The sequence below is a fragment of the Polypterus senegalus genome, chromosome 5 (assembly GCF_016835505.1).
Source record: "Polypterus senegalus isolate Bchr_013 chromosome 5, ASM1683550v1, whole genome shotgun sequence".
Taxonomy (NCBI): domain Eukaryota; kingdom Metazoa; phylum Chordata; class Cladistia; order Polypteriformes; family Polypteridae; genus Polypterus; species Polypterus senegalus.
The window spans coordinates 205,852,563-205,877,340 of record NC_053158.1 but is presented as its reverse complement, the minus strand read 5'-3'; the positions used below and the strand labels follow the sequence as shown (position 1 = coordinate 205,877,340).

The following is a 24,778-nucleotide window of genomic DNA, read 5'->3' as shown; positions in this document are numbered from 1 at the left end:
CGCTGCACTCTTCTTGAGTTTTTGGTGGTCTGTAGCTATTGACTCTGAAGAAAGTTGGTGACATCTGCACACCTCAGCAGGCGCTGTGCCCACTCTTTGATCTGATGTGGCCTACCACTTGGTGGCTGAGTTGCTGTTGTCCCCAACTGCTTCCTCTTTGTTATAAGACTACTGACAGTTGACTGTGGAATATTTAGTACCAAGGAAATGTCACAAATGGCACAGGTGGCATCCTATCACGGTACCAGGTTTGAATCCACTGAGCTCCTGAGAGTGAGCGACCCATTCTTTCACAAATGTTTGTAGAGGCCATCTGCATGCCAAGAGGCTCGATGTCATACACCCGTGGCCAGAGAAGTGATTGGAACCCCCAAGTTCAGTAATTTGGAGGGGGAGTCACCAATATCTTTGGCAATAGACTGTATGTACAGTGTAAGCAGGACAAACTCCATAAAGGGTGCATTGATATTAAACTGTGTCTTCTCCGACTCCATGAGGTCCTGATCAACAACTTCTAGACACTTCCATTTTTTTTTCTTCCTCAGAAAAGCTTGCCCAACATCTCTGAAAAGTTGAAGATTCCAGAAGTTGTTGAAATTAAAGGTTTACCTTTTAATTTCTTGATTTAATTCTTCGGCTTTGAAAGTTGCTTTGATTAAATAAACAACAATTCCTCTTTCTTGAATGCAGATGGCCAGGAGCCCAAAAGTCCAAGTGCAAAGGAGGCCAAGTAAGTAAAGATATTTAGTCTTTAAAGCACTTTTGGAATTGACTTGTTAGGCACAGAGATGGATATCTAGGAATATAACAATATTTACATACAGTTGGGCTTGAAAGTTTGTGAACCCTTTAGAATTTTCTGTTTCTGCATAAATATAACCTCAAACATCATCAGATTTTCACTCAAGTCCTAAAAGTAGATAAAGAGAAACCAGTTAAACAAATGAGACAAAAATATTATACTTGGTCATTTATTTATTAAGGAAAATGATCGAATATTACATATTTGTGAGTGGCAAAAGTATGTGAACCTTTGCTTTCAGTATCTGCTGTGACCCCCAATAACTACAACTAAACGTTTCCGGTAACTTCTGCTCATTTCTGAACAACGGCTTGGAGGAATTTTTGCCCATTCCTCCGTACAGAACAGCTTCAGCTCTGGGATGTTGGTGGGTTTCCTCACATGAACTGCTCGCTTCAGGTCCTTCCACAACATTTCGATTGGATTAAGGTCAGGACTTTGACTTGGCCATTCCAGAACATTCACTTTATTCTTCTTTAACCATTCTTTGGTAGAACGACTTGTGTGCTGAGGGTCGTTGTCTTGCTGCATGACCCACCTTCTCTTGAGATTCAGTTCATGGACAGATGTCCTGACATTTTCCTTTAGAATTCTCTGATATAATTCAGAATTCATTGTTCCATCAATGAAGGCAAGCCGTCCTGGCCCAGATGCAGCACAACAGGCCCAAACCATGATACTACCACCACCATGTTTCACAGATGGGATGAGGTTCTTATGCTGGAATGCAGTGTTTTCCTTTCTCCAAACATAACGCTTTTCATTTAAACCAAAAAGTTCTATTTTGGTCTCATCCGTCCACAAAACATTCTTCCAATAGCCTTCTGGTTTGTCCACGTGATCTTTAGCAAACTGCAGACGAGCAGCAATGTTTTTTGGAGAGAAGTGGCTTTCTCCTTGCAGCCCTGCCACGCACACCATTGTTGTTCAGTGTTCTCCTGATGGTGGACTCATGAACATGAACATCAGCCAATGTGAGAGAGGCCTTCAATTGGGGTCCTTTGTGACCTCACCGACTATTACACGTGTGCCTTGCTCTTGGACTGATCTTTGTTGGTCGACCACTCCTGGCGAGGGTAACAATGGTCTTGAATTTCCTCCATTTGTACACAATCTGTCTGACTGTGGATTGGTGGAGTCCAAACTCTTTAGAGATGGTTTTGTAACCTTCTCCAACCTGATGAGCATCAACAACTCTTTTTGCGAGGTCCTCAGAAATCTCCTTTGTTCGTGCCGTGATACACTTCTACAAACATGTGTTGTGAAGAGCAGACTTTGATAGATCCTGTTCTTGAAATAACGCAGGGTGCCCACTCACACCTGACTGGCATCCCATTGATTGAAAACTCGACTCGAGTTTCACCTTCAAACTAACTGATCACCCGTGAGGTTCACATACTTTTTGCCACTCACAAATATGTAATATTCGATCATTTTCTTTAATAAATAAATGACCAAGTATAATATTTTTGTCTCATTTGTTTAACTGGTTTCTCTTTATCTACTTTTAGGACTTGAGTGAAAATCTGATGATGTTTTAGGTTATATTTATGCAGAAATATAGAAAATTCTAAAGGGTTCACAAACTTTCAAGCACAACTGTATGTTGTAATTTATGCAGTATTTCTCATTTTAGTGAATTAAATGCTGTGAGATATTGTGATATATTTAGCTTTGAACAATGACGTGCGATGAGGTTCATGGCTGGTGACTCCTTCAGAGTCAGATTTACAAATCTATGAACCCCACAGAGTCGCTTATTGACTATTCAACTGGCAGCTAGCAGGCACATTGACTCCTGGTGATGTTTCATATCTCATCTCATTCTTTACACTCACATAGGTAAGGTTCATATATGGCTAAGAAAGAACGGCGAGATAGCGGAGAGAGCACATTTGCTCCTCGCCCTCCATGTGTTCTGAATTTGCCGTTGCAATTCCACATTTCATACTCCATTCATCCATCCATCCATCCATTATCATCCAACCCGCTATATCCTAGCTACAGGGTCATGGGGGGTCTGCTGGAGCCAGTCCCAGCCAACACAGGGCGCAAGGCCGGAAACAAACCCCAGGCAGGGCGCACATCTCATACTCATTGAATACAAATGAAAGTATAGAGTGGTTTACAAAAAAAACGGATTTCGATTTTCACCTTAATTGAAATATTTAGTTGTTTTTAAAAGCTTTTAAGTCTGATGCTTTTAATCAATTGTAATACAGACTGTTCCACAAAAGGATAACAAGAAAAGAAAATCTTTTATTTATCGTCAAAATTTAGTTTTTAAATATTGGATTTTTTTTTTTTTTCTTCTTCTGGTCCCCTTTTTTTTTATAAAACCAAAAACCATTTATTGCCTTACCTTTATTTGTAAATGAAGTCCATGCGCTTCTCCTTCTCCACAAAAATCTCCGTCACTTTCTTGTCCTCCGATGACACTACAGTTGTGACCCGCTGGGCTGGCTACTCTGAGCAGTTGTTCAAAGCTGATCCTCCGGTTAGGACGTTGGATATCTCTGGTCTGCGGTTCTTGAGGCTGATCGTCCAATTAGTCTCACTGAGATGGCACAGGTGGTGAACCAGCTGAGGGCGGGGAAAGGCTGCAGGGATCTGTGGTATCCGGGGTGAACTTCTCCAGGCTGGTGGTAAGGCTGTCCTCCTGGCATTGCAAGCAATCTTTGCTTCCATTTGGGAGACTGGCATCATCCCAACTGACTGGAGAACGGGACTTGTTGTCCCTATCTGGAAAGCGAAGGGTCATCGTCTGGATTGCAGCAGCTACAGGGGGATAACACTGCTCTTGGTGCCGGGTAAGGTCCTTGCTAGGGACGTCCTCAATAGGATCCGTGATCACTTGCTCACCTACCAGCGACCAGAACAGTCTGGTTGTACACCTAAGAAGTCTACCATCGACCGCATCCTGGCACTGAGGGTTCTCATTGAGTGCAAACGCGAATATTGGCAGAGTTTCTTTGCAGCCTTTGCTGATTGTCGCAAAGCATTCGACTCAGTTGATCGAGCTGCCCTGTGAGACATCCTGAGGCTTCACGGGATCCCCTCGAGGATGCTGGCTATCATGGCCGGCCTGTACACTGGTACTGTGAGTGCTGTGCTGTGAGTGTGGAGACAGACCCTCTGCGTTTTTCCCAGTTGATTCTGGGGTCCATCAGTGGTGTGTTCTGCTCCTGCTCTGTTCAATACTTGTATGGACTGGTTGTTGGGCAAGGTGGTGGGGTCCAGCGGCTGGGGGGCATCTGTTGGAGAAGAAAGATTCACGAATGTTGACTTTGCTGACGATGTTGTGATCTTCGTGGAGTCAATGGAGGTTCTGATTGGGGTGCTTGAGAGACTGAGCGAGGAGTCCGAGTGTCTGGGCTTGCGAGTGTCCTGATAAAAACCAAAGAGCCAGGCCTTTAATGACCTCTTGGTCACAGCCATCAGCAGTGTGTCTGTTTGTGGAGAGAGTGTCGACCTCACCGAGAGGTTTACTTACCTTCAGTGACATTCATGACTCTGGTGACTCTTCATATAAAGTCAGTAGAGGTCTTCTTCCATATCTTCCTGTCCTCTCCATCTTGCTCTGTCACACCCATCACCTGCATGGCCTCTCTCACCACATCCATAAACCTTCTCTTAGGCCTTCCTCTTTTTCTCTTCCCTGGAAGCCCTATCCTTGGCATCCTCCTCCCAATATACCCAGCATCTCTGCTCTGTACATGTCCAAACCAACGCCATCTCACCTCTCTGACTTTGTCTCCCAACCGTCCCACCTGAGCTGACCCTCTAATGTCCTCATTTTTAATCCTGTCCATCCTCGTCACACCGAATGCAAATCTTAACATCTTTAACTCTGCCTCCTCCAGCTCTGTCTCCTGTGCCACCATCTCCAGCCCATATAACACAGCTGGTCTCACTACCATCCTATAGACCTTCCCTGTCACTCTTGCTTCTACCCGTCTGTCACAAATCACTCCTGACACTCTTCTCCACCCACCCACCTGCCTGCACTCTCTTCTTCACTTCTCTTCCACAATCCCCATTCCTCTGTACTGTTGATCCCAAGTATTTAAACTCCTCCACCTTCGCCAACTCGACTCCCCTCATCCTTATCATTCACACTGACCTCCCTCTCATTCACACACATGCATTCTGTCTTGGTGGTCCTACTGACCTTCATTCCTCTCCTCTCCTCTCATATCTCTACCTCTCCAGGGTCTCCTCAACCTGCAGATCACAATGTCATCAGCAAACATCACAGTCCACGGGGACTCCTGTCTAATCTCGTCTGTCAGCCTGTCCATCACCATTGACAATAAGAAAGGGGCTCAGAGCCGATCCCTGATGTAATCCCACCTCTGCAGACCTCTCCACTGTCACACTTCATATCCTGTACATCTCTTACGTACTTCTCTGCCACTCCCGACTTCCTCATACAATACCACAGCTCCTCTCGGTCACCCTGTCATTTGCTTTCTTCAGGTCCACAAAGGCACAACGCAACTACTTCTGTTCTTCTCTAAACTTCTCCATCAACACCCTCAGAGCAAACATCTCATCTGTGGTGCTGTTTCTTGGCATGAAACCATCCTGCTGCTCACTGATCTCACCTCACTTCCTACCTGATCTTCCACTACTCTTGCCCATAACTTCATGCTGTGGCTCATCAATTTTATCCCCCTGTAGTTACTTGAGTCCTGCACATCCCCCTTATTCTTAAATATCAGCCCACCAGTAAACTTTTTCTCCACTCCTCAGGCATCCTCTCATTTTCCAAGATTCTGTTAAACAATTTGGTTAAAAACTCCACTGCCATCTCTCCTAAACACCTCCATGCTTCCATAGGTATGTCATCTGGACCAACGGCTTTTCCATTTTTCATCCTCTTCAATGCTGTTCTTTCTTCCTTCTTGCTAATCTGTTGCACTTCCTGATTCACTGTCTCCACGTCATCCAACCTCATTGGAATGCCTACCATATTTACAATGTGACCCGGCAAACCAGCTGTGCTATCCATCCATCCATCCATCCATTATCCAACCCATTATATCCTAACTTACAGAGTCATGGGGGTCTGCTGGAGCCAACACCGGGCACAAGACAGGAAACAAATCCTGGGCAGGGTGCCAGTCCACCGCAGATCAGCTGTGCTAAAGAAACTCTAAATGAATTTCAGTGTGTATGCGTGAAGTGCCCTGATAGCCATTGGTCTGAAGTGTTTGCTGACAACCAGGAGATCACACACACACACACACACTAACTGAATACTGGGAAATCAACATGTCACATCTTACAATGTAATCCAAAGCTTTGACCACTAGGGGGCAGGCCACACTGCAGTACCTTCAGAATTTGTACATTCAGTCTGCTTCAGTGCCTTTTGCTCCGTTTTTTAGTATTTTCTTCATGCATGTAATTGACATTTTATTATACTTTGATCACAATAGTAATAATCTCTCATAGTATGTACTTGCTTGTAATGTGCTCATCCTTGATACTTGAACAGCTGGACTACTAGAAAAGCTTCTCAACTCCTTGTTGATTTTATCTTTTTCCTCCATTCGTAAAAATCTATGTATGTATGTAGAAAAAAGGCTTATTCCTATTGAATCTCAATGATGTATTAAATTGTTTCTTCTAAGGGAACAAGAAGTTGACAGTGCTTGTGAACATTCTTCAGAGGCTCAGGTGAGGATGACGGAGGGGAACAGGACTTCCCATTTTGTTAGTGGTACTGGGAAATGCACTTCCTGTTCTGGCACAGCCAGGGTTGTTGCCCCGGTTTATTTCCCTCTTATTTAGTGTCCCTGTTTCTGTTGAGGTATATTATTTCAGGAGGTGTTATTGTTTTTGTGTCTGGTGTTTTGATGTTGAATGTGTATTAACTATTGTGTAATGTTGTGTTATGTTAACATTGCTCTGTTCTTTTCTACTTCCTGTATGGAGAACCCAAGGAGGCGGGGCCACCTGAGTACACATATGGGGGAGGGGACGGTCCCAGTAGTATAAATCAGGGGGGTCTCCAAGCCCGGTCCTGGAGGACCACCGTGGCTGCAGGTTTTCATTGTAACTCTTTTCTTAATAAGTGACTTGTTTCTGCTGCTAATTAGCTTATTTTGAACTAATTTTAATTGACTTGCTCTTGAAGACTCAGACCCCTTAGTTGTTTCTTTTTCCTTAATTAGCAGCCAAACCAATAATGAGATACAAAATGAGCCAAAAACAACTGGTGTCCATCATACAATATGAGAAAATAAATAAAGAAAGATGAAGGTCTCAGGAATGTCGATCTGCTCAGGTCCCCAGTGCTCTTAGAAAAAAGAAAATCAACAATTTCAGAAATGTCTGCTGTTACACAATGAGAGCAGCAACAAGCCCCGAAATCAAAGAACAGGTTTAATAAACCACAAGAATTGGCACCTCATTAGGCAGCTGGTTGGAGTGAAATTGGTTGGCGTTTGAGGCCCTGACTTAGCTGGTCTTCTGTTGGCCCCCTCACTTCACATTTCATTTCTTTTTGGGTGCCATTTAAGGAAAAAACATGAAGCAATTCAGAGGAATGATGACGAAATTCAGGGGAGCAAATATTCAAAAAAGCAATTCAATTAAAGTGAATTCACAAGAAGTTAACGAGCAGCACAAACAGGGCACTCCTTTAAAACAGGGATAGAATGAAAACCTGCAGCCACGTTAGTCCTCCAGGGCAGGACTTGCAGACCCCTGGTATAAATGGTCAGCCATCTTTTCTTATGTTTTTTTTTGCTTGTTATCTTATGTGTGTATTTCGTCATCTTCTAGGAGAAAAAGTACGAGCCGACACCAGCAGAAAGGTATCTAAATGTTCCACGGATTCTGTTCATCACTAAGTAAGAGATTGAGAATGCTGCTTGTGCTCAACTCCCTAATTTAAAGTGTCCATTGGAATCTGAAATGAGACATTCCTTGATTTTTTTTTTAAATGTACATTCCCAAATCCGCTTCATCAAATTTGAAAGGTGTGGGGTGCCTGAGCCTCTCCTAACAGCATTTGGCACAAAGCATGTAATTCACTAGAGCAAATTAAAGGATAAGCATGAAACATGGTGACAACTAGTCTTTATTCTTCTTCTTATTGTTTTCTTTAGGGTAATGCAAGCATCAGTAAAAGGAAGGGAGCCTCAAAAGGTGAGTAACCAAAAATGATTTGGAATTACCTTCCGTTTTTCCCTTTCATACTTTTTATTAGTGACTGGCCACATTACCTGCCCAAGGACAGATAACAGAATGAATTACAAAAGAAAAAAAAATATCCGATCCGACATGTACCTTCAGCACCGTTCCTCAGTATCTCTGTGTATCTGATCCACTCTTGACCGGCGCTACGCCCCACACTCTTTTGTAAAGCCCACTTCTCGGACTTCGCCATTTTCAGGTGCCCTGCTCCCCTCCTGTACCTTTTCACACTTTCTGTCTTTGAAGGCGACTCTCAGTGTGCCTCCTATGCCTTTTCTTCTTCTTCTCCTTGTTTCTTTTTTAATAATTGTACTTATTCCATACAAATCGATCAACTTTTACAAAAAATAGGATTGAGATTGAAAAACAAGTTGACCCCCACCTCTGCAAATAGCAGGGGTGACAAGGGGCATCCTTGTCTGGTACCACGTTCTAGTTTAAAGTAGTCTGAACAAATGTTGTTAATGCAAACTAAAGCTGTCGGATTGGTATACAGTAGTTTGATCTATGCACAAATGTGCAGGCCAAACCCAAATTCCTCTAATGTAGTGAAAAGGTGTTTCCATTCAATCACGTCAAATGTTTTTTCTGCATCCAATGCTAATATTATTTCTGGGGTGTTTGACATTGTTGGTGAGCATATTACATTAAACAGGTTTCTAAGATTGGAAGATAAGTGTTGACCCTTGATAAATTCAGTTTGATCTTGTGATATTATTGAAAGCAGCACTTTCTCCATCCTTCTAGCTCTGATTTTTGAGAGTATCTTAACATCATTATTTAGAAGTGAAATTGGTCTGTATGAAAATAATAAAATATAGCATTTTTAATGTAGGTAGATCCTTTTGACCTGGCCATTTTAAAAGTAGCCGAGTGGACACCCCTGACATAGATCGTTGTAGACACGGAACACACATGAAATGCATGTGTTCCAAATAACGATATAGTATTTATAAAAGGTGTCATTTTGCTTGACCTCACTCTAAACTACTCCAAGCAACTGACACGCAGGTCAACAGACTTGAGCTGAGAAAACTGTGCGCCGGTGGGGGATGAGATGGCTTGCTGTTTGCTGCTTATCAACACATTTAAAGGACAAAAGATGCTGACGGAAAGGTGAGAAGCGATTTAAGGTGGGATGGATCTACGAGTTTTTTCATAGGCTCTGGTAATTCTAGTGTTAAATCTCTTGGCACCAAGTCTCGTCTTGCGGGACATGAAAATATCTCTCTGAAAAAGTTACGTCTCGTCCCAAGATTTTTTATATTAAAATAGAGAGCTATAACTGGAGAATATAACTTGACAAATCCACTTGAATGAGATATGCTGACCTCAAAAGTGGGGCCACCCGCAAATGCAGCTCTTGCTTCCGGTCAACTGAATTTGGCACAGGTGGACTCGAATTAAATTCTAGAAACCTCTCCGTAGAACTAGAGTGTTGTACCATGTTAGCCATTATGGATGTGGTGAGAAGTTAAGCAAAATGACCCCTTTTATTGGCGAACTAGAAAGATTACAATATGTAAGCTACATCTCACCTGAAGAAGGGGCCCGAGTTGCCTCAAAAGCTTGCATATTGTAATCTTTCTAGTTAGCCAATTAAAGGGGTCATTTTGCTTAACTTTTCTGACTAGAAACATGTCAAGGAGCATTCAAGATAACATAATGGACCTGACCACAAGTTGGAGTGCCTCAGCAAAAGGTCTTTTAGACATGGGAGATTTTAGATTTTGATTTCTAATACATTTACAAACCTTTCTGACAACCTGTTTTCACTTTCACATTAAGGGTTATAGAGAGTAGGTTGATGGGCAAAAATGGCCAATTCATTTAAAATGACATCTATAACACCATAACGTGCAGAAAGTGAATGGGTCTGAATGCTTTCTCAATCCATTCTCAACGCAGCAGTAGGCTAAGAAAAATTGGAGAGAAGGTTGTGGTTGTGCAGGTCCAATGTAGAGCGACGATGGAAACCATCATGAAGCAAGATGTTGAAGTATCAGTGGCACAGGAGGCTAAAGCCTAACTTAAAGAAACATGATGAATCATCTACAAAATTCAAATGTCTGATGATCTGCTTTCTGTTGTGATGAAGTCTATACTGAATATTACATGCCATGCAGGATTTATAATAGATGTTTCCCAGTAATATTAATATTATTTATTAGAAATCTACACATTGTGCACTATAAGCTTGCTGTTGTGGCCTCGAAATTGGATTAAAAAAAAAAATTACCAAGGTTTTCATTTTTCAAAAAGACCAAAATGTGCCCGTTTTTGAAATCCTGGAGGAGAGCATCTGGACGCCCATGGTGTGATTTTCAGTAGCGTTTTTGGTTGGTCGTCTTCTCTCTTTCTAGTCCTGCAATTCCTAGATGCCATTTCCAATTTTGAAAGAATCTTTTCTTTCGCCTCCATTCCACCATTTCTCTCGTTTTGCTGTTCCTGTTTGGCTCACCACTTCTTTTATTCTGATTTCAGCCTTGGCATTTGAAGAGCACGTTCTCAGAGAGCGATATCAGCATGGGTCAGAGTGAGAAGAGCTTCGATATCGAATTCAAGCACAAGACGCCATTAAAGCTGGTGGAGTACAGCCGGAAAAAGCCCAAGGCTAAGCCGAAAGTGAAAGGTACAGTAGGGCATGGAGCGAGAGAGAGACACGGAGGGGTCAGGGCATCAAAAGGGGGGCACTAACAGGTTTTATTTGAATTTGCACTTTTAGCAGCTTCCCCGTACAGCAGCGCTGATGAACAAGTTTCTCTGAAGGTAAGTGAGCAAACCCTGGCTGAATTTCATTTTCATTGTATGATTTTTGAGCTTTGCTGTCACACATGTGATGAAGGTGGCCTTTAAAAATGACAGCCGTCTGGGCCTTCAGTGTGAAGCGGTCGTGTTTATTGTCATCTGTCACTTTCTGTGATGGACTGGGGTCCAGTCGAGGGTGGATTGCTCTGTTGCTCCTGGTGTTGCATCCTGTTACCAGAATAAAATAAAATAAAAGTATTATTTATTTAGTAAATTATTATTTTGAGGTTTTTTTTGTTTTTTTTTTAAGGTCGACATCAATTTTTTTTTCCTCCAGTGCCACCATTTTACAGTTGATGCAGTGATAGACACGCAACATCATCAGTCATCATCCAATATGTTTTGAATGCCAAAAGAGCTCCTGCTTTATTTGCCTCTTTACCTTTTTCATTGTTTTACCTTTCACTAACACTCTCTGACCATGACGTATTTTATTTTTTATATTTTATTTTGAAATTTGCTGTTTCACTTTGGTACTCCGTGTTGTTTTGTCTCAAGTTAGTGATGTTCGTTTTTTCAGATTTTCATTCATTTATTTTCCTTATTGCCATTTTAAATCTCCAGAGGCCTCGTGTATAAAATGGTGTTATAAGTTGGGAGCATGCGTTGATAGCACATTGCTGCCTCCACCATATGTGAATGGTGTGTATGCACTAAAACTTCTTTAACCGGTTTGACCACCCTAACCCACTCTCACCTCCGAGTACTGCGCCCTCCACCCATCCTTCTGCTGATACCATCATAGGCGAGACATCCCCACCCACAATTACAGCAACCCAGGTAAGTAGAGAGCTGAGGAGACTTTGTGCCAGCAGGTCCAGATGGAGTATCGCCACGATTGCTGAAGGCCTGTGCGCTGGAGCTGGGGAGTCCTCTACAGCACATCTTCAACCAGAGCCTGGAACAGGGGAGAGTCCCAAGGCTTTGGAAGACATCTTATCACCCCTGTCCCCAAAGGTATCACGTCCTAGTGAGCTGAATGACTTCTGGCCTGTCGCTCTGACGTCACATGTGGTGAAGACCATGGAGCGGCTGCTGCTTCACCACCTGAGGCTACAGGTCCGCCATGCCCTCGACTCTCTGCAGTTCGCATACCAGGAGAAGGTGGGAGTGGAGGATGCCATCATCTACATGCTATACCGATCCCTCTCCCACCTGGACAGAGGCAGTGGTGCAGTAAGAATTATGTTTCTGGACTTCTCTAGCACCTTCAACACCATCCAACCTCGGCTCCTTAGAGACAAGATGACAGAGATGGGAGTAGATTCATACCTGGTGGCATGGATCGTGGACTCTCTTAAAGACGGACCTCAGTATATGCGTCTCGGGAACTGCAGGTCTGTCATTGTGGTCAGCAGCACAGGAGCACCACAGGGGAATGGACTTTCTCCGGTCCTGTTCAGCCAACATACATCGGACTTCAAATACAACTTGGAGTCCTTCCACGTGCAAAGGTTCCCTGATGACACTGCTATGGTGGGCTGCATCAGGAGTGGGCAGGAGGAGGAGTATAGGAAACTAATCAGGGACTTTGTTAAATGGTGCGACTCAAACCACCTCCACTTGAACACCAGCAGGACCAAGGAGCTGGTGGTGGATTTTAGGAGGCCCAGGACCCTCATGGACTCCATGATTATCAGAGGTGACTGTGCAGAGGGTGCAGACCTATAAATACCTGGGAGTGCAGCTGGATGACAAACTGGACTGGACTGCCAATACTGATGATCTGTGCAAGAGAGGACAGAGCCGACTATACTTCATTAGAAGACTGGCGTCCTTCAACATCTGCAATAAGAGGCTGCAGATGTTCTATCAGACGGTTGTGGCACTGACAGACTGAGGAGACCCCACACTATGCGACTCTTCAATTCCACCCGGGGGGGTAAACGTTAACATTATACAAAGTTATTGTCTGTTATACCTGCATTGTTATCACTCTTTAATTAATAATGTTTTTATCAGTATGCTGCTGTCGGAGTATGTGAATTTCCCCTTGGGATTAATAAAGTTATCTACCTACCTACCTACCTACCTACATGTTGTGTGTGCCCGTATCCACGCTCGCATCGAGATGTATTAAAACTAAACTCGGCATATCACTACACACATTTTCATAGCAGCCTCACACCATGCGTATGCACTTTCTGCACGGTTTTGTAAAGGGACATCACCCAGCATCAAAGCAGTGCTACTGTTTCTGTCTGGTTTCCCTTTCTTTTTTTAGATTCACATTCATGCCGTGGGCTTCATCAAGTACACAGAAATTAATTACAAATTGTTTACAAATTTAAGGCACTTGATCGTAATCATTTCGTAACAATACAATGGTGCACGGAATGGACGAAATATTCCAACTCTCATGACTGCTTTAGCGGCATTAGAAGACATCACAAATGGAAGAATTAGAAGAGAGTGCATATTTGGAGATCCTACTGATTTCCCAGCCCCATGATGACAACTGGCTTCTAAGTCGATTTTGAACTCCAAGAGCGATCTGTCCTCTTAAATGCAAATGATCATCAAAAGTAACATTGACATAAATAACTCGAAAAGGACACAAAACAGGGAAAGAACCCTGGCAGAAACAACTACTTCTTCTTTCAGCTGCTCCTGTTAGGGGTTGCCACAGAGGATCATCTTCTTCCATATCATATTATCTTCTGGATCTTGCTCTGTTACATCTGCCACCTTCATGTCATCTCTCACCACATCCATAAACCTTCTCTTAGTCCTTCCTCCTCTTCCCTGCCAGCCCTATCCTTAGCACCCTTCTCCCAGTATACCCAGCATCTCTCCTCTGGACAGGTCCAAACCAACGCCATCTCGCCTCTCTGACTTTGTCTCCCAAGCGTCCAACCTGAGCTGACCCTCTAATGTCCTCATTTCTAATCCTATCCATCCTCGTCACACCCAGTGCAAATCTTAGCATCTTTAACTCTGACATCTTAGCATTATAACCCTGGCTGAAACCTAACACGCGCCAAACTGGCATGTCTGCAAGGGTGTGTTCCTAGCTGGTTCTTTTAGACTCCAGCCTGCTGTCACCATCCATACAATGTCACCAGAACATTTCAGTCTTTTCTTCTGACTAATATTAGAAACTTTTTCCTCCTCCTTCTTTTTTTTCCAGATGAAGCATTCAACCCCAAAACTGCCCGAGTCTTTAAAAGACAAAGAAAGCGGCCCCTCAACAGAGTTGTCCTTTCAAGCTGAAAATCCGCCAGCCATTTCGGCGCTATTGACGCCTGTTTCGGGACCATTATTGGATGGTGAGTTACATTTTGGTGTCGCTATTTCAAAAACTGAATCAAAGTTCGCCATTTAACTGATGTGCCTGTAGGGCCACTGCTGGGTATGGTGACACGTATGACAGAGAGGGCGAAATCTGGGATGAGAAAAGTGCTATAAACATTAGGCCGCCACTTTTCTAAAGGTTTGCGTCTCTCGGGCAGAAGCACTGGATATTTTCCCTCTGACCTGGGACAGTTGAATATTAGTCAAAAAATTGAACGTTCAAATTATCACGTTAAAATAAAGTTGGTGGGGGGTTAAAAATCTCGTACTGGGGAGGCGAGTTTTAGCAATCTGAGGCGTCTTTGCTTTGCACCCTCCCGCGCCATAACCTATCGTCAAAAATTTTGATCTCCGGTTTTCGACGCTGTGATATAGCGGGTCCACAGCTCCTGTCAAAGGCCAGTTTTAAATAAATAATCACCGCGCTCGCGGCTTAGCGAGGGAGCGTGGTGGTTGTATGACTGAAGCGGGTCCCGGGATGATTCGTGGTGTGGGCGTTTCTCGCCTAAGTGCACAGGTGAGAGATCGTTCATGTCAGTGATTGTGCTCGGGGCTGCCGATTAGCCACAACTGCCACGTCCTCTTAATTTAATTAGAAGTGCGAGGCGGCTGGGGGAAGGAAGAAAGAAGAGAGAAAGAAATGGAGGTCGCTGGAGAGCAGGAAGCAGTGTGACGAGAGAGCCGGTGTGAGTGAGTGAGCAAGTGCAGGCTCGCAGGTAGGAAGATGGAAGGTGAGCCCCAAGAAGGGTGTTTGGCCAACACTCGATGGGGGGTTGGGGGGCAGAAGGAAGCGGTCGCTCCAGCTGAGCGAGTAAGGAGCGTAAAGCCTTGAAGGCAGCAGGAGTCGGGAGGCTTAGTTGGTGAAGTCCTTGACGTGAGCGTCCTGGTTGTCAAGGAAAACCAAGTCTCGGTCTGGGCTGAGTGTGCGACCGAAGTCAGGGATCGGGATGCCTCCAGACCAGTCGAGCAGAGAAATGTTCAGCTGCCGAGAGGGCGACTCCCCTGTTGAGAAGCCCAGACGGGATTATGGATTATTTATTTGATGATGACTTTGGAAGACACTGCACTTTATTTAAGGACTTTTTGATGTTGTTGGTTTTTAAATAAAAGCACTTTACACTTTTGCACCATCCCCTTGCTTTGTTGTGCTTCACTGCTAAGCTCATTGGTAACATTATTATTATTTTATTTTTTCTCCAGCCGTCTAGAGTTTTTTTGTTTTTTCTGTCCCCCCTGGCCATTGAACCTTACTCTTATTCGATGTTAATTAATGTTGATTTATTTTGTTTTATAATTGTGTCTTTCATTTTTCTATTCTTTAATATGTAAAGCACTTTGAGCTACTGTTTGTATGAAAATGTGCTATAGAAATAAATGTTGTTGTTGTTGTTGTTACCGACGGTGTAGGGTTCAAGGGCTCCTGGACAGACAATGAGAGCATGCAACCAACCCACAACGTCACAGACGGATCTCGACATTTTAGGGTCCCCTGATACCGGAAACATTGATGGGTGGTGTGTCTGTGTGTCACAGTTTCTTGAGCATGATCTAAAATGGCAGGACGCAAAACGTGAAACTCAAAACTTCAGCCTGTTAGGAGATGACGATGTGCTGATTCGTTTTTGAGCCAAATTGTGCACTCTAGAGGAACCGTCAAATTCAGTGCATCCAGAAAGTATTCACAGCGCTTCATCACTTTTTCCACATTTTCTTATGTTACAGCCTTATTCCAAAATGGATTCAATTCATTTTTTTCCTCAGAATTCTACACACAACACCCCATAATGACAATGTGAAAAAAGTATACTTGAGATTTTTGCAAACTTATTAAAAATAAAAAAAACTGAGAAATTCCATGTACATAAGTATTTACAGCCTTTGCTCAATACTTTGTCGATGCACCTTTGGCAGCAATTCCATCCTCAAGTCTTTTTGAATATGATGCCACAAGCTTGGCACACCTATCCTTGGCCAGTTTTGCCCATTCCTCTTTGCAGCACCTCTCAAGCTCCATCAGGTTGGATGGGAAGCGTCGGTGCACAGCCATTTTAAGATCTCTCCAGAGATGTTCAATCAGATTCAAGTCTGGCTCTGCTCTGGCTGGGCCACTCAAGGACATTCACAGAGTTGTCCTGAAGCCACTCCTTTGATATCTTGGCTGTGTGCTTAGGGTCGTTGTCCTGCTGAAAGATGAACCGTCGCCCCAGTCTGAGGTCAAGAGCGCTCTGGAGCAGGTTTTCATCCAGGATGTCTCTGTACATTGCTGCAGTCATCTTTCCCTTTATCCCGACTAGTCTCCCAGTTCCTGATGCTGCCACCACCATGCTTCACTGTAGGGATGGTATTGGCCTGATGATGAGCGGTGCCTGGTTTCCTCCAAACGTGACGCCTGGCATTCACACCAAAGAGTTCAATCTTTGTCTCATGACACCAGAGAATTTTGTTTCTCATGGTCTGAGAGTCCTTCAGGTGCCTTTTGGCAAACTCCATCCGGGCGGCCATGTGCCTTTTACTAAGAAGTGCCTTCCGTCTGGCCACTCTACCATACAGACCTGATTGGTCGATTGCTGCAGAGATGGTTGTCCTTCTGGAAGGTTCTCCTCTCTCCACAGAGGACCTCTGGAGCTTGCTCACCTCCCTGACTAAGGCCCTTCTCCCCCAATCGCTCAGTTTAGATGGCCGGCCAGCTCTAGGAAGAGTCCTGGTGGTTTCAAACTTCTTCCACTTACAGATGATGGAGGCCACTGTGCTCATTGGGACCTTCAAAGCAGCAGAAATTTTTCTGTAACCTTCCCCAGATTTGTGCCTTGAGACAATCCTGTCTCGGAGGTCTACTGACAATTCCTTTGACTTCATGCTTGGTTTGTGCTCTGACATGAGCGGTCAACTGTGGGACCTTCTATAGACAGGTGTGTGCCTTTCCAAATCAGGTCACATCAACTGAATTGACCACAGGTGGACTCCAATTAAACATCTCAAAGATGATCAGGGGAAACAGGATGGACCTGAGCTCAATTTGGAGCTTCATGGCAAAGGCTGTGAATACTTATGGACATGTGCTTTCTCAGTTTTTTTTTAATTTTTAATACATTTGCAAAAACCTCAAGTAAACTTTTTTCACGTTGTCATTATGGGGTGTTTTGTGTGTAGAATTCTGAGGAAAAAAATGAATTTAATCCATTTTGGAATAAGACTGTAACATAACAAAATGTGGAAAAAGTGACGCGCTGGGAATACTTTCCGGATGCACTGTACCGTAATTCTGCAATTAATTTATGAATCATTCTCGTCAATTGCTATCCTAATGACTCTTTTATGATCAGAAAGATCAGCATCAGAACAGTAAATGTTATCGAATAGTTCGGGTAACTTTGGTTTCTACAGCTCAAAGCCTAGTGACCTTTGCGTCCGGATTATTTCTGGTTAGTACCCTTATGTTGATACTAAGCATTTCAGTTCAGTTTTAAATACATATCAGATCATTGAAGTTCTAGTCTAATTTTATGTCCTTTCTGAACTTTGATTTTCCAGAAAGTAAATTTGAAGACATTTCTCCAAAAAAGGTAAGTATTGTCTCATTTCCGTTTTGAAACGTGCCTCAGTTTTTTAGCAAATAATTACTTTTAACGATGGTGCAATCTGGATAGAACTCTTTATTTTTACTAAATTTACAAAAAACAAACTGCTTTCTCATTTTGTGGTATTGAGTTTTACTTGATGAGGGGGAAGAAATTGTATTTAAGCAATTTTAGCACAAGGCTGCAACAGAACAAAATGTGGAAAAAAGTGAAGGGTCCGAATCCTTTCTGAAGGCCCTGTAGACCCTTGTGTTACTCAACCCTGAACCAGCTTATCCCCCCCAGAATATCAACTCAAAGAATGTTATGTACCCAATGCACTCAGTTCATTCTCAAATGCATACATATTCTGAAAGAGAAAGATCTCCCCTTTACTTTCATCTAACTAACGTGTCTTGAAGTGAAGTATGCTAAAGTTATGGCCAGTTAACTCTGAGTAGCAGGAACCCCAGAGACCTGAGGTTGAGTTTATTACACTTTTGGTCAACACCTAGGAGTTTATCTGGGGCTTGGAATTCTATGATAAAAAGTGGTTAATCCCGAGTGTCTCTTAGGGTTTGCTGTGTTGTTCACATGTCCAGTGTTTAAGGATACGTTTGGTGTTTTTCAAGTCGGTTATCTCTTCACAGACATGGTACATGTGCATTTGCCACGTCAAATTGAATTCTAAAATTAGTATTTTCTTCTGCTTCTTCTTTCATCTGCTCCTATTAGGGGTCACCACAGCAGATCATCTTCTTCCATATCTTTCTGTCCTTGTCATCTTGCTCTGTCACACCCATCACCTGCATGTCCTCTCTCACCACATCCATAAACCTCCACTTAGACCTTCCTCTTCTCCTCTTACCTGGCAGCTCTATCCTTATCCTTAGTACCCTTCTCCCAGTATACCCCCTCATCTCTCCTCTACACAAGTCCAAACCAACGCCATCTCACCTCTCTGACTTTGTCTCCCAATTGTCCATACTGAGCTGACCCTCTAATGTCCTCATTTCTAATCCTGTCCATCCTCGTCACACTCAATGCCAATCTTAACATCTTTAACTCTGCCACCTCCAGCTCTGTCTCCTGTGCCACCGTCTCCAGACCATATAACACAGCTGGTCTCACTACCGTCCTGTAGACCTTCCCTGTCACTCTTGCTGATACCCGTCTGTCACCTATCACTCCTGACACTCTTCTCCACCCTGACTGCACTTTCTTCTTCACTTCTCTTCCACAATCCCCATTACTCTGTACTGTTGATACCAAGTATTTAAACTCATCCACCTTCGCCAACTCGACTCCCCTCATCGCCACCATTCCACTGACCTCCCTCTCATTCACACACATGTATTCTGTCTTGGTGGTCCTACTGACCTTCATTCCTCTCCGCTGTAGAGCAGATCTCCACCTCTCCAGAGTCTCCTCAACCTGCTCCCTACTATCGCTACAGATCACAATGTCATCAGTAAACATCATAGGCGAGATTAGACAGGAGTCCCCATGGGCTGTTAGTCTGTCCATCACCACTGCAAATAAGAAAGGGCTCAGAGCCGATCCCTGACGTAATCCCACCTCTGTCACTCCTACCGCAGACCTCAGCACAGTCACACTCTCCTCGTACATATCCTGTGCCACTCTTACGTACTTCTCTGCCACTCCCGACTTCCTCATGCAATACCACAGCTCCTCTCTTGTCACCCGATCATTTGCTTTTTCCAGGTCCACATATGCAATGTAACTCTGTCTGGCCTTCTTTCTCCTTCTCCATCAACATCCTCAGAGCAAACAAGACATCTGTAGTGGTCTTTCTTGGCATGAAACCATCCTGCTGCTCGCTAATCATCACCTCCCTTCTTAACTGAGCTTCCACTATTCTTTCCCATAACCTCATACTGTGGCTCATAAATTGTACCCCCCTGTAGTTACGACAGCTCTGCACACCCCTCTGATTCTTGCAGATCAGCACCAGTACACCTCTTATCCACTCCTCCACCATCCTCTCACATCTTAGTGGAGCTGATATGCCTTAAAATAAAGTTTAGACAAATCACAGCATATCTGAATATTTGTTTTTCTATACCTTTCATTCTCCCACCCTTACAGGAGCCTTTACCTGCTAACTACCACAGTGATGACTTCAAGAAAAGAAAATCTACTGCAGCAGGTAAAGCTCAAGAATCGCACAATTTCGGGTTCCTAAATCGTAACTAGCATGCATTTATGAGAGGCTGACAATTCTGTCTCAGTGGAGCACTCTGGGAACTTTCTAATCACAGGCAGCCATGTTTTTGTGGCTCATCCAGGGTTTTGGCCTTGGCTTAGGTTTAGTTCTTGTTTATTTAATATTTTTGTTTTTTAAAGTTTTCATCTCTTGTTATTAATTGTAATTTTTTGTCTTTGTAGTTATGTAATTTTAGAATTATGGTTATAGTGTTCATTAAATTTGTTACATGCCCTGCCTCCAATATGTGGAGCCCAAGGAGTTTGGGCCACCGGCTAAGGTTACTGACCAGCTTGGCTGGAGAAAGCTCAGCAGCTTCAGCATTGCTCTCTTTGGATTTCCTGGCTTTTGACCAAAGTTTCTCATATTTATGATTGGAATACGTATTTAATTTTTTAACCAATTTTTCTTTATTTTGAAAGTTCTGATATTCATCATTTCAGTTTTCATGCTAGTTACCGGTATAACATGGTATGGTCTTTTCACCTCAAATTCCTTCTCATCTGTCAAACATATGATCATTTGTAAGCTGTATTGTATTCACATCTCCTCTCGCCTCATCCATCCATTATCCAACCCGCTATATCCTAACTACAGGGTCATAAGGGTCTCTGTAGCCAATCCCAGCCAACACAGGGTGCAAGGCAGGAAACAAACCCCAGGCAGGGCGCCAGCCCACCGCAGCCTCTCACCTCATTATTCCAGCATTTCTTTGGCCCACCTCTAGACTTGTTAGTGCCCACCATTAGATCAGGAATTTTGCTTCACCCAGTTGGCATCATTCATTTGGTGGCACACCCCTGTAAGGTTCAGTATGTCTTTCAGTCGCTCATCACACATCCAGTTTATCATGCTCATCTCCGATGTCTCGAACTTCCTCAGGTCTCCATAGCGTACAGCATAGAGGGGCACACACAAGTGGAATGAATTCTCCCTTTCGTTTTAAATGAAGTCCATCCATCCATCCATCCTCTTCTGCTTATCCGAGGTCGGTGTCTGGGCTTTCCCTTAAAGATAAGGTGAGGAGCTCAGAGTAGAGCCGCTGCTACTCCGCATCGAGAGGAGTCAGATGAGGTGGCTTGGTCATCTGATCAGGATGCCTCCTGGACGCTTCCCTGGCGAGGTGTTCCGGGCACGTCCAACCGGGAGGAGGCCCTGGGGAAGACCCAGGACACGCTAAATGACGTCTCCTTGGACTTTAGTAGCACCTCTCGAAACTTTTGGCAACCACAACTCAGACTGGTGGCCACTGCTAAATCTGCCCCACTAATCGAGCCTTGAATATCGCCGGGATAACAAAACTTATCGACCCACCCTAATTTTACATCACCTTCAATCACTGAGTCTGCTGTGTCACAGACTGTTTGGGTGGTCCCACTGATATTAATTAAATATATTGTAGATACTATAACACACAACTCCCAAAAAATACACAATGCCACCAACATCTTGCCCAGATGACAAAACAGACGTTTTTATATGTGTGTAAAGAAAAAGCAGGACAAAGTCCAAAATTTGGGAGACCTTGCAGTGACCCTCACATAATTAGGAGACTTAAACATGTGTAGAGGGCAAAAAAAAACATTAATCGCCCCATCTTCTGTCTTGGGTAGATTTTACACAGTGCCATCTTCTGTCTTGGAAGAGAATTACAGTCACCTAAGCCATTCAAGCTGTTTTCCATGCGTTTATGTATTTTGGGTTTTGGACTTTAGGAAGTTCATATTCTGATGTTTATTTTTTTTACATTTGGAATTAAGTTTACAAAATGAAACTTTATGAAGTCTTTGTTTTCTTTACAAAGTCATGTGACTGAGATGATCATGGCGATGACATAACAGGAGTGTATAAACCTGCCGGTGATCACACAATGCGTTTTCCATCCGTGGCTAAACATCTGCTCAAAACGTCTTGGTGTTCGTGAGCTTCTTTGTCAAACGGACCCTAGCGGTAGAGAGTTTCGACTTCTTGTCTTTGACCCTCGAGTAACTTCTGCTCCTTTCGATTCCTAGTCGACTGCTTTGGTTTCATCTCACGGATTTGATACTTTGCTCCCCCAGACCACGTCTTTGTTTTTTGTAATCACAATAATTCTGTTAGGGTTTTGGTTTCTGTTTGTGTGTTTTGTATGCTTCATTTTCTGAGAACTTTTATCTTTAATTTATTAAATGCATGTGGCATTCCATACAATCGAGTCAAACTTAACAAAACTTAATTCAATTGGTTTCTAACCCGTGAGAACAAGAGGAAGGCCAATAGCCAGAGTAAAACGTTGAGAGCCCTTCTCCCCAATATAAATGATTATTCTAAAATGTCATTGATTAGATCCTGCCAGGTTTTAAAAAAAAAAAACTTTGAACAGATTGTCTAAGTGAGAATTTGATTTTTTTTTTTTTTTTTTTTCCCGATTTCAAATAGTATACGTATAATATCAGTTACCCACCGACTTTCTCACCCATTGCACACCCAACTTGCGGTGCATCTGCACTAACGACATTCATCATCACACCTCCAATGTCCAGCTTCATCATCATCATCGTCACTCTGCCTGACACTCTTTTCACCTCCAGGACACTCTTGACGTGCTGTTAGTTCAGAATAACTCCTACTCCATTTCTCCTCCTTTCCACACCATGATTGAACAATTTGAAACCCCCTCTGATCCCCTGTGACGATGTGGGTTCTGGCTCCACGCTCCCATTGCTGTTTGGAAGCACTTGAACCCAACACCGTCGATAATGTTACCGATGAGCTAGTCAGTGGAGGCAATAATTGAGCAAGGGGATGGTAAAAAGTGCAACAGTGCTTTTATTAAAAATGCAACAAAAACAGTGTTCAAATAAAGTGCAGCGCTTCTCTCAAAGTTCAATAAATAAAGAATCCATTAAAAGAAAACGTGGAGGTTAAAACAATAAATAGAAAAAAACAATCCTTAAAACCGGAGGTTTAAAACGATCAGGAAGCAGTCTTTAAAAACAAGCCCGGTGCCGCCTTTTAAAACTAGTGTTGGCGTCTCACCTGCGTCTCCTGAGGTGAGACGCTCTCAATGCAGCTGACCTTCTTATTGCCTACTTCTGCTGTCAGTTGCCTCACCGATCCTTGGCTCCGGTCGGCTCCTCCAGACGGTGACTTGGGAATCCCTTAACGGCCAAGGCTCTCACGTTAGGGACACCTCGTCCCAAGTCCCGCCTCCCTCTACCTCCCGTGGAGAGTCCAGTGCCTTCCCGGTCACTCCCACCCTACAAAACAAACTTCTGTGGGGGCGACCACAACCACTTCTCCCAGGTGTTGGCCAAACACCCAGGCTACCTGCGAGCGTTTGCTCGCCTGCTTCCTGCTGCACCGATTTGCTCGCTCGCTTACTGCTTCCTGCTCCCAACCTCCGTTTCCTTCTCTCTCTGATCTTTCTTTTTTCTTTACTTTTTCCTTTCGTTTATTCTCCCCCAAACCCCCTTTCCAACCGACTTGTGCGTCTATTTTAGCCACGAAGGACCACAGCGGCTGCAGCAAATTAGCCACGGGAGCAATCGCGGATGTGGCAGTTCCTCACCTGTGCACTCGGTGAGAATCGGCCACACCGCAGATCGACCTGTGGCTTGCTATGGCCCCCCTAAGCTAAGCCGCCGCGAGCGGTGATTATTTATTTAAAATAGGCCCTTACTGAGAACCCGCTATACCACATCCCCCTGGCCATACTCCCCTTCTATTTAGTCTCACAATATATCGACCTTCCTTCTCTCCATCATATCTGCTAACTCTCTCCCCTTACCGGTCATACTGCCCACATTCAAAGTTCCTACCCTCGGTTCCTCCTGCTGCCGGACAGGTCTCCCCCCTCTTCTTCTTCCTCTTCTTCGACCAATTTCTGCCAGCACCCTGCTGGCTAACAGTACAAGTGGCGGTCATTGTTAACCTGGGGCTCGACCAATCCGCTATGGAAATTCGTATTGTTGTCTGCATATTGATTTGGCAAAATTTGACACCGGATGCCCTTCCTGACATAACCCTCCCCATTTATCCGGGCTTATGACTGGCACGAAGAAACACACTGGTTTGTGCATCCCCCGTGGCTGGGTTATCTTTTGAAATTCTGCAAGCGCAGAATTTCTGAGAACTGACACTTGGATTTTGGTCAATTAGACCACTTCACTCATAAAAGGATCTCTGAGTTGAAGATTCAGAACCTTCATTTCAAATGAATTCTATTCCAAACGACTTTTGTTTTTTGATTGCTTGTTTTTAATCATCGCCCCCAGTTTTCTTTTTGGTTTATTCGACTATCTCTTGGTCCTCTCTCAAACTCTCTCTGTTCGCAGACGTAACTTCACTGTGTCCTCGACTGCTGATGTCTAATTGTGTCAAATGTTCCTTTCTTACATTTTTGAAATGTTAATTTGTGCATCGCCTGTTGTATTTTTTTTTCCCAGCCACTAAAGATCAGAAAAGATTCAGAGATGACACCAGTGAACACCCTGCAGAAGAGCAAATGACCACCCACCTTCAGCCAAAGAAACTGTTTTCCTCTTCAGAAACCTGCAATGCTGCAGAAGGTACTTGTTGTTTTCCTTCTGCTTGTTCATCTTTTCTCACTTCTATGTGGCGTTGATATTCTTGATCGGTTGTATCCAACTGGGGGCGCATGGTCCCTGAGAATGTGTTCTGTTTAGAAACGCAGCTCCTACTTTGAACCTGTTGTGGTCCATGGCTGGCCATTCATCCCGGCCAATACCCCCAGGCCACCAGATGGAGCCCTCCCTGTAGCAGCCCCGAATTCCAGCAGGGCATCATGGACATTGGTGCTGGATACCATGGGGGCCACCAGAGGACGCTGCAGGGAGGATCAAGGACTATTTGCCCTACACCCCAGGAAGTACGTCTCGG

At 43.8% G+C, this 24,778-nt stretch overlaps 1 protein-coding gene across 1 annotated transcript in view; it reads left to right on the top strand.

Moving 5' to 3' along the window:
* The window catches only part of sycp2l (synaptonemal complex protein 2-like), a 139,738-nt gene that overhangs the window by 71,139 nt on the left and 43,821 nt on the right, over positions 1-24,778 (top strand). Inside the window, exons 15-25 of the mRNA XM_039754207.1 lie at positions 546-603; positions 691-730; positions 6,442-6,487; positions 7,598-7,629; positions 7,924-7,963; positions 10,496-10,643; positions 10,737-10,780; positions 13,950-14,088; positions 17,645-17,676; positions 19,780-19,840; positions 24,325-24,447. Coding sequence (XP_039610141.1) covers positions 546-603; positions 691-730; positions 6,442-6,487; positions 7,598-7,629; positions 7,924-7,963; positions 10,496-10,643; positions 10,737-10,780; positions 13,950-14,088; positions 17,645-17,676; positions 19,780-19,840; positions 24,325-24,447 — 763 coding nt within the window. The remainder of the gene's footprint in view (positions 1-545; positions 604-690; positions 731-6,441; positions 6,488-7,597; positions 7,630-7,923; positions 7,964-10,495; positions 10,644-10,736; positions 10,781-13,949; positions 14,089-17,644; positions 17,677-19,779; positions 19,841-24,324; positions 24,448-24,778) is intronic.